The 10,464-nt window shown below is 46.6% G+C and overlaps 1 protein-coding gene across 1 annotated transcript; it reads right to left on the reverse strand.

Moving 5' to 3' along the window:
* Positions 1-9,218: 9,218 nt before the first annotated feature.
* Positions 9,219-9,566, reverse strand: LOC140857404 (auxin-induced protein 6B-like). The gene has a single exon (XM_073256197.1). The coding sequence runs from the start codon at positions 9,564-9,566 to the stop codon at positions 9,219-9,221; it is 348 nt and encodes a 115-aa protein (XP_073112298.1).
* Positions 9,567-10,464: the final 898 nt, after the last annotated feature.

Consider the following 10,464-nt stretch of genomic DNA (forward strand, 5'->3'; position numbering starts at 1 on the left):
ATCCAGCTTGGTTCGACCGTCAGCTGCTGTACTTCTTCGACCCGATCGACGCTCGACTGCTCGAGGGTCTCCACGAACGTCCGACCCAAAGAATCGGAGGCCAAAGTCGCTAGTCTGGAGAGTGCGTCGGCACGGGCATTCTCCGATCTAGGGATGTAGGAAATTTCAAAATACTTGAGGCGTGCCACGAGGACCTTTACTTTCTGAAGGTATTTGACCATGGTCGGATCTCGCGCCTCGAATTCGCCCTTGACCTGCCCCACGATCAGCTGAGAGTCGGAGAATTCCCAGAGGCTGTCGACGCCCAGTTCCCTCGCCATCCTCAAGCCAGCGAGGAGTGCCTCGTACTCGGCTTGGTTGTTGGAGGCCTTGAAGTCGAATCGGAGGGCGTACTCGGTGACCACCCCATCCGAATTCGTGAGCAGGAGCCCAGCCCCGCTCCCCTGAGCATTTGAAGCTCCATCGATGTGCAGTACCCAGGTGGAGACCGGGTCTGGCTCGGAGACCGCATCTCGTCCCGGGTCTTCAGCTCCCGACCCTTGGTCGGTTGTCGGGCACTCGGCGATGAAGTCGGCCAAGACCTGAGCCTTCAAGGCAGGCCGCGGTCGGTACTGAATGTCGAACTCGCTGAGCTTCATCGCCCACTTTGCCAGTCGTCCAGATGTGTCCGGTCGGTGCAATATCGCCCTCAGGGGCTGGTCGGTGAGCACCACTATGGCATGAGCCTGGAAGTATGGACGGAGTCGTTGTGCGGAGACGGTCAGGGTGAAGATCATCTTTTCCATCTCCGAATATCTGGCTTCGGTGCCGTGAAGCACCTTGCTGATGTAGTAGATAGGCTGATGGGTTCGGTTCTCATTTTCTCGGACAAGGACCGAACTGATCGCCTCAAAGATGTGGCCAAATAGAGATACAAAGTTTCCCCGACCTGCGACTTTACGAGCAGCGGTGGGGAAGTCAAGTACTTCTTCAGGTCTTCGAAGGCCCGTTGGCATTCATCCGACCAAGAAAAACCATTTGCGTGGTGCAAAGTTTTGAAAAACGAGAGGCACCTTTCAGCTGATCGGGAAATGAATCGGCTGAGAGCGATGATTTTTCCATTCAGCTGTTAGACCTCCTTCTTGGTGTTCGGATGACGCATGTCGAGGATTGCCGTTATTTTCTCAGGGTTGGCCTCAATCCCTCTCTGAGAAACGAAGAATCCGAGGAACTTCCCTGAGGTCACCCCGAAAGCGCATTTGGTCGGGTTGAGCTTCATTCGGTGTCGTCGTAGAGTGCGGAAGGTCTCCTCGAGATCTCGAACATGATCCGGGACCTGCGCACTCTTCACCAGCATGTCGTCCACGTACACCTCCATGTTGCACCCGATCTGGGCTTTAAAGACCTTATTGACAAGTCGCTGGTAGGTGGCGCCGGCATTCTTCAGTCCGAAGGGCATCACCCGGTAACAGTAGAGGCCCTTGGGAGTCACGAAGGCGGTATGCTCCTCGTCCTCAGGCACCATCCGGATCTGGTTGTATCCGACGAAGGCGTCCATGAAGCTGAGCAGTCGAAATCCGGACGTCGCGTCCACCAGCTGGTCGATCTTGGGAAGTGGGAAGCTGTCTTTCGGGCAGACTCGGTTGAGGTCGGTATAGTCGATGCAGATCCTCCACTTCCCGTTGGCTTTTTTGACCATGACAACATTGGCGAGCCAATCGGGATACATGGATTCTCGGATGAAGCTCGCTTCGAGTAGCTTGTCCACTTCTTCGTCGATGGCCCTCTGCCTCTCTGGAGCGAAAGACCTTTTCTTCTGCCTCACTGGCCTCATCGTCGGGGTGACCTCAGGGAAGTTCCTCGGATTCTTCGTTTCTCAGAGAGGGATCAGGCACCATCCGGATCTGGTTGTATCCGACGAAGGCGTCCATGAAGCTGAGCAGTCGAAATCCGGACGTCGCGTCCACCAGCTGGTCGATCTTGGGAAGTGGGAAGCTGTCTTTCGGGCAGACTCGGTTGAGGTCGGTATAGTCGATGCAGATCCTCCACTTCCCGTTGGCTTTTTTGACCATGACAACATTGGCGAGCCAATCGGGATACATGGATTCTCGGATGAAGCTCGCTTCGAGTAGCTTGTCCACTTCTTCGTCGATGGCCCTCTGCCTCTCTTGAGCGAAAGACCTTTTCTTCTGCCTCACTGGCCTCATCGTCGGGTCGATGTTGAGTCGGTGGGTTATTATTTCTGGGGGGATGCCCGACATATCTGCTGCCGACCAAGCAAATATGTCGGCATTGGCCTTCAGCAGCTCCGTCAGTCGTCGTCGTTCGGGGTCGGGCAGTTGAGACCCGACCCAAACTCTCTGATCCGGATTTTTCGCTATCGGGATCGCCACGAGCTGCTCGACCGGCGAACCTCGCTCTTCCTCCTCCCGTTGGTCCAGCTTGTCGATTGTCAGGGAGCCCCTCGACTCGTCATTTTGAGCGGAGATCTGGAAGCATCGTCGTGCGAGCTGTTGATCCCCGCGCATCTCTCCGACCCCATTTTTGGTCGGGAACCGAACGAGGAGATGGTACGTCGAGACGATCGCTTTGAGGATGTTCAGTCCGGGTCGTCCAAGGATGGCGTTGTAGGCCGAAGGAACTTGGACGACCGTGAAAGTTAAGTGGACCGTGCTTTGCCGTGGTTCGGTGCCGGCCGTCACGGGCAGGGTAATTTCTCCCTCTGTCGTGACGGCTTCTCCGGCAAAGCCGATCAAGGGCATGGAGACCCTCTTAAGTCGGTCGGTTGACAGTCGCATCCGGGAGAAGGTCGAGTAAAACAAAACATTTGTCGAACTTCCATTATCAACAAAAATTCTTTTTACATCATAATTCGCTATTGTTGCCGAAACAACGACAGCATCGTCATGGGGAGTTTGGATGCCCCGAACGTCTTCCTCCATAAAAGTGATTACGTCATCCGGGCGCGGCTTTTTCATCGGCTCCCCCCCCGCGGATGTCCCCGGGCCCAGCCGCTTGGAGATCATGTTGATGACTCCGGCCGTCGGCTGATTAGTCGCCGCTTCCTCAGTCGGCTTGGGTCGTCGATCGGCAACTGGTTGAGTCGGCGGGCCCTTCCGAAATTTATCGAGATACCCCCGGCGAATGAGGGCTTCAATCTCATCCTTGAGCTGGATGCACTGCTCGGTGTTGTGGCCGTGGCCTCGGTGAAATCGACAGTACTTCCGACGGTCGAGGCCCTTTGCCTTCAGAGGCGGAGGCCGTCGCAGGTATTCCTCCCCCTCGATCTCCATTAGAATCTGCGCACGAGGAGCGGAGAGAGGAGTGTAGGAGTCATACCTGGGGCGTGCCGGCCTTGGAGTCTGTTGCCGGGGTGATTTTTGGATTCGTCGGGGTGGCGAGACCCAACTATCTATCGGGGGCCTGCTGGGTTCGGCGGGTTCCCGACCCTTCCTCCGCTTCTCCTTCGGGCCTCTGGGCTCGGCCAAGCGTCGGTCGGAAGCCCCTTCGTCCGTGCGCATGTACTTGTATGTGCGCTCCAATAGCTCGACGTACGTTCGGGGGAGGGTCTTGTCCAGAGAATAGGTGAATCGGGACGCCCTCAGCCCCCGTTTCATGGCTGAGATAGCCATGTCTTCGTTGAGGTCTCGGACCTCAAGCGTGGCCGTGTTGAATCGCGCCACGAAGTGTCGGAGCGTCTCATTTTCCCCCTGTTTGAGGGAGAAAAGGCTGTCCGACATTCGCGGTGGCTTCCGGCTGGTGCTGAAGTGGGCCACGAACGAGTGCTCGAGCTGTCCGAAAGAGTGGATACTTCCCGATCGGAGATCGGAGTACCAGGCTCTGGCAGCCTTGCAGAGTGTGGTGGGGAAGCCGATGCAAAAAAAAGTGTCGATTGCCCCTTGGATCGTCATGAGAGCTTTGTAGCTCTCAAGGTGGTCGATCGGATCGGTGGAGCCGTCGTATGGCTCCACGTGCAGCATCTTGAACCGACTGAGAATCGGTTCGTCGAGAACTAGTCGGGAGAGAGGTTGGGCAGTCTGGAAGTCGACGTCATTCGAAGACTTCTGGCCGTCCACCTGCAACTGCGCGAGCTGGCGGTCGATCTCCTCGAATCGGCGCTCGTAGTCGTCCGCCCGTCGGTGCTGGGAGACCCCAGGAGTGGAGTCTCCAGAAGATTCCGAAGGGGAGGCGGACGGCGTTCGCGGCCGCTTCTCCTTCCTCGCCCGTTCCAGCAGAGAAGGAGAGGGCTGGTGGGACCGTCGGTCATCGCGCCATGGCTGTCCCTCCTCCTCTCCATGGGATCGCTGTTGAGGGCGCCCGCGCGGAGGCGACGGGGACCGGCGTGGTCGTCGGCGGCTACTCCTGGAAGGCATCGGACGGGCCGCCGGCTGTTGCTGGAGGCTCTTGACTGCGTCCGTCAGCACGGTCATCTGCCGTACGATGGCCGCGATCTGCGCCTCCGTGGTCACTGCGGGGCGTGGAGAGCTAGGCTCCGCCGCCGACGGTGGCGGGGAGGCCTCTTCCCGGCGGGAAGAGCACCTCGCCGACCCGGTGATCCTCAATCGTTGGGCTCTTGTCTTCGTCATCGTCCCCCCTACCTGGCGCGCCAATCTGTTGCGGCCAATCGCCTCGTCGTCCGATCGCCGGGGAACAGGCACCTGCAAAAATGAGAAGTCCACACTGACCGGAGGTGGCTCCGGCGGGGACCCTCCGACGGTCAAGTCAGAGAGGTGACTGGGCAACAGTGAAATGAAGACAGAGAGCTCAATCGAGGGAGAGAGGGAGAGAGGTGCGAGCCTGTGTTTTTGGAGTCGAGAAGTGGGGGGAGCGGATCCCTTGCACTGTTGCCTTTCCCGATTTATATAGTGGAGCACGGTATGGCGCCGTCATTAATGGCGCAGACAAGTGAGAAATTGTCAACTCACTGTAGACTGTCAGAGTCGCCGTGAAAGTGTCATATCCCCGTGGGGCTGTCAAATCGCTAGGGTTGACAATGCCCTCGGCGGGACAATGTCCCTAGATGGCCGTGCCGCATGCGGCTGTCAGGACTGACAAGCTCTGGCGGCTGTACGGCGATCGGAGGAGTCGACCGACCCTAGGTCGGTGGCCAGCTGAGTGGCGTCGGGGCTCTTCGTTGGTCGGCGAGTCTTACGTGAGTCGGCCATCAGACCTTCGGGTTCAGTTGGTCGGGAAAGGTACGCCCGACATATCATCAGTCGGTGATGGGCCGCTAATTGGCCGGTGATGACGTCCGTCAGTCGGTTGGTCGGTCCCTTCGGCCGTCAGTCAGTCGGTCGGAAGGTCCCTCCGGCCGTCAGTCGGTCGGTCGGAAGGTCGGTCCGACCGTCAGTCGGTCGGTCCCTCCGGCCGTCCGTCGGTCGGTCGGTCCCTCCGGCCATTGGTCTGTCGGTGGGTATTCCCCAACATGTATTGTAGTCTCTCAAGCCAACATCACGTACCAAACTACATGTAGAAACACCAAGGCCTTCAACCAACCTACGATCAACGGCCGACACCCATTGTTGGACGCGCTTATCTGGACTCATTTCCTATTTTTCTCCCACTGAACAAAGTACTCCAAGCCTCAGCTATGGGACCATATTACCTTTTACATAAAAAACAGCTACCTTTTCTCAAAGAAAGAAAAAAAATTGCCAACAAAGCTTGGAAGTGGTAAGCTTGATGAGATCCCAACATCTTTCGTAATGGGTTCCTAGAAAGTAGAAAAGTCATTGATACTAGAAGTATATTGGAGCACAAAGATGAGTATAGTTACTGCTTGTATCGCAACAGATGATAAGATAAGGGATTTCTCACATTATTAGAAGAGAAGATTGTCTACTTCACCAAGCTCATATTAACTAATGCCTTTAGCTTCAATGCCTAAAACTATTGTCACAAAATTATCTCCAATATTTAGGGGTGAAGATTTGCTTATTGTGGTGATGCAAAAAGAGATAGATACTTCGCAATAGCGAACGACATCAAATCAGAAAGCTAAGAGACATGGATCTCTTAGATACGAAAAGGCAAAGCAGAAGTCTCTCCAATATTATTTTCAATTAGAAACTAAGTTTTTCAAAGAGGAGGAGCTTTGATTTAGGAGGATCATCTAACCAATCAGAGACCAATTTAGCCACATCAAGTAAATCAGAATAAATTTTAGAAGCAAAATCTGCTACATCCAAGACGCCAATGAGTACCAAAAGTTAAGAAAGTTATAACTTTTAATCCAAAAAGAATTTGATGATACGATTATAGATGAAGTTAATGCAAAAGTAAAGATCCAACTTCTACCAAAAGTAAAAAATTTAAAAATATTTTATTATTTTTATAATTTCTATCCTCTTTAATTGGGAGAGTAAACTAATCCATTTGTGCTGAAATTTATGGGCATAAAAAGAGGGGAGTCATCATTCTCTTCTAGCTAGAAAATGAATCCTATTTAAGTAAAGAGATTAGACTTCTATAAAATAGTAGAAGCTTTCAACTTCTCTTTTTGAATTGGATGAAGAATCCGACCTGAGAATTTCACTAGCATAACTAGAGGATATATAATATAGTTTTAGAGAAGGAGAATAGAGATAGTGAAAGAAAAGAGTATAGACTTTACTTTCCGCACACTAAAACATAATAAATGGAGTGAAAGCAAAGAGCATATCCGTGATATGCACCACAATCTGCAGATCATGAAAAATTCCTATTATTTATTATTTTATTTAAGAGTTTTTTTGAATTAAGTAGATTGAAAGAAATCTTTCTTCCTCTTTGACTGGATCCAGTGGTCTTGGGATGAGTGTGCAATAGCCTTCCAACTCTATAGGGCCATCTACACAAGAGATAATAACCATCTAATTAAGATCGTTGCTTTATACTTTAGGACACCTAAGAATATATTGTACTTGTAGTAACCCTGGCATCTATTGAGGTTCTTGAGCCAATCCACCACAAAGAGATGGCCATCCTCATCAACATAGCAAAGATCTGGTCTCCCAACAACCATTCTAAGTCTAATGCAGATAGTGCTAAGAATAGATTGGATATAGATTTGACATTAGTATATCCATACTTTTATCCATATGTTTCGACAAATATAAATATGGATAAGGATATTAAATCGATATTAAAATTAGTATCCATATTATTCTAAATGGACATAGACATAAATTGCTCATTAAACATAACTATATTGTTCTGAATAGACATTGATACAAGTCAAATATCAGCTGTATCTACATCTTTTAAATCCAAATACAAATACAAGTTGGATGTTATTCTGATATAAATCCAATTTTTAGTGAAATTCAATAATAAAAAATAATATTAATTATATAATTATGCAGAACATGAGTAGAATGCACCATCCAAGTGGTATGTGATGCACAGATAGCTAAGGATCTAGAATATAATTATTAAATTCATATGGCGACCGAGCTGGTCAAGGATCCATATCATTGGTCTGGCCAAATTTATATTAAAAATATCAGAACTTAAAATTTATTTCAAATAAACATATGATATAAAAATATTATTTTTTTTATATTGAGTACAACCATTACTGAGTGCTTAAAATTTGTTTATAATTATTGTTGAGGCTGGGCGTTGTACCTATAAGATTGCTGAGTGGATATTGACTTTGTGGAGTTTCTCTTTCACCGAGGTATGATCTCAACCTAATACCTTGGTATGCTATCACATTGAATAATCAATACTGGCATTCTATCTCAAAAATCACTGCTAAGAGTTGAGGTATGAACTGCGTGCATAGCTTATAAATAGCTTTTCAATATAAAGGATATCATATCTTACTGTATTCTGAACAATTATTAAATTGCAGCCAAATCTATATATTGAAATGGATGGTCTGGACTATATTCTTGATAGAGAGCACTGTAATTTATTGGATTTAAATCCAAATGAAGATCTAACTATTCAACATGAACACCATAATTTGTTAGTGTCAATATTAGAGCAAAGAAGTCATCGGATATATATATAGAAGACCTTGGGCCTGGGAGGTTATGTAAAGTTTTGGAAATAATTATTTTTACAAAGTTAAATTAATAGTTAATAAATATTCAAAAGTTCTTTAAAAAAAAATTATATAAAAAGATGCCATATATGATTCAGAATTATTATATCATATTGGACAAGATTTGATCATGCAGTTCTCAACGGTCATATAAGAACACTAGAATGATAGGGGACCAATTGCAATATAAGGCTTGAATAGGAGCAGGAAGGCCATCTGATCTCACCCTTCTTATCAGGGGTTCAATGGTGCGATATTTCTTATGCTGGACCACATTGCTTATATGTTATCATAGTGGATTTGAAGTAATAGGTCATTGGTGAGCGAGAAGCTTAGTTACTTATTCCAATAACACATAAAGTATGTGTCATCTATCTCTAGGCCAATTAAAATGAGATTCTCTTTGATAATTTTCTTCAAATGTTAGATTAAGAAAGATCTAATTTTAATTGAAAAAGTAATTAGGATAAAAATGAAAATTTTAAGGATGGGTTTAGATTATATCGGGTCAAATAAGACTCAACTAAAACCAAAAAACCTAAATCAACTTTGATTGAATCTAATGGAGGAGCTATAGATAGAGAATCTTTCTGATTGTCTTTCTTTGACAGAATGTTTAAGGAACAGTGTTTGTTATTGTCAAATTAGTTAGTTGAAACTACGCTTGGAAGGATTCATTATTGTGATAGTTGATCATGATAGTCTGTAGATGAGTAACTAATGTCTTGTCTGGTCTCTTGTTCTTTTGATTGATGCACTACATTTAAGCAGGAAAAGATTCGCTTCCTGAAGGGGTTTTGTTTCATAAATCTTTCCATGCAGACAAATTTATGATCCACAAGATCTAACTAACAAATGCAGCTTCATTTAGTAGATTTCTTGTCCTTAGAACCAAAAACCTCTGTAATCACTCTCAGAAACAACAAAATCATATTTCACTCAGAAAAATTCAACATGAAAAATATGTTCATATGTTTGGAAACAAAGCTGTGTAAATTGCAATCTCTGTTCCAATAGAAACCTCTATGAATTGATGAAGAGGACATATCTACACTGGCAAAGCATACAACTATATGGACAGAACAGTTTGGTATTTACATATGACTCCACTAGTAGTAGAAGATTCCCATGGAGAAAGGCTCAAAACACTTCACCAGCCAAAGCCACAGCTAAAGTAGGCTTCTGAGAACAACCAAGTTATCTAATTTTACAAGACTATATTATGCCTATTGTTCTGGGAATGGCAAAGAGGAAAAAGAGAAGAAAAGGAAGGTCCCCTAAAGGAGGTGATGGAAACCAAGGCCTTCTCCACATCCTCAGCAGGGTTGGTCTTCAGCAGAAAGACAATGTGCTCCATCAGCTCCTCTTCACATGGCACCCTAAGAGGCCCATGGCTTGTAGTTCCAAACTCCTCCTCTGCCATCTCCAGCAGCACTTGAAAAATGGGGTGGTCCAAATACTTCAGAGGGACAACATACCTCTTCCCCCCTTGGCATACACCACAAAGTGCCCCTTGCTCCACTTCCTCCCTCCCTTGGCTGCCAACCTTTGCCATTTACTCATAATTATCTCACTTAGCCTATTGGAGCTCATGGAATTATTCTTCCTTAGGCTTAGTGTATGTGGATATTTGGGAGGGTGGAAATGATGAGAAGGGGAATGGGGCTTGTAAGGAGGTTAGGAGAGATGAAGAAGATAAGGTGAGAGGATTGGTGATGAGTCTGGAGTAGAGTTATGGGTCATGTGATAAGGGATTTTCTTATGAAGCATGGGAAGGTAGAGGACAAAATGTCCTACATGTCCTTTTTTTTTTTTGAGGGGTTGCGTGAGGTATTGCCTCTGTTAAGAATCTTTTGGAGATGTGGCCATTACGCTGAGAGGGGAGATGAATTTTCTCAGAAGAAAGCGAGTGCCGCTGGACTTTTGTGACCTGGCCTGCCTTGGAAGTTGGATCTTTTGGTAGGAGTAGCAGGGCAGGAGCCAGGAAAGGGATTAGTGTTTTTATCTTTTGGTTTGAGAGATTCTAATGAAATTATTAAGGCTAAATCTTTATACCTTAGTTATTTATATGCATCATCCTCTTTTTTTAGTTAAAGGAATACAGGATGCATTTGGTCTCCATTAGAAATCGAAATACAAATCAGAATTGAATTGGATTAAAAATAAAAATCAAAATGATCGTATTTTCTGATATATTTTATTTGTAATCAGCATCAGAATGATAATCGAAATAAAATTTAAATATTAAAAGAGAGTAAAAACTGAAATTTAGTGAATTAGGGTATTCTCATTCTGCTTTTGAAATTGAAATGAGAATGAGAATACTCCTTTGTCAAATGATTTGAATGAAGTCACTTATTCTTATTTTCAGTACATACTCCAACTCCCTTCATCCTACCAAATAGCTGGAATTTGAGTTTGTTTTCATTCCTATTTTGGAGTTAAAAAAAAAA

The sequence above is a fragment of the Elaeis guineensis genome, chromosome 4 (genome assembly GCF_000442705.2).
Source record: "Elaeis guineensis isolate ETL-2024a chromosome 4, EG11, whole genome shotgun sequence".
NCBI lineage: Eukaryota > Viridiplantae > Streptophyta > Magnoliopsida > Arecales > Arecaceae > Elaeis > Elaeis guineensis.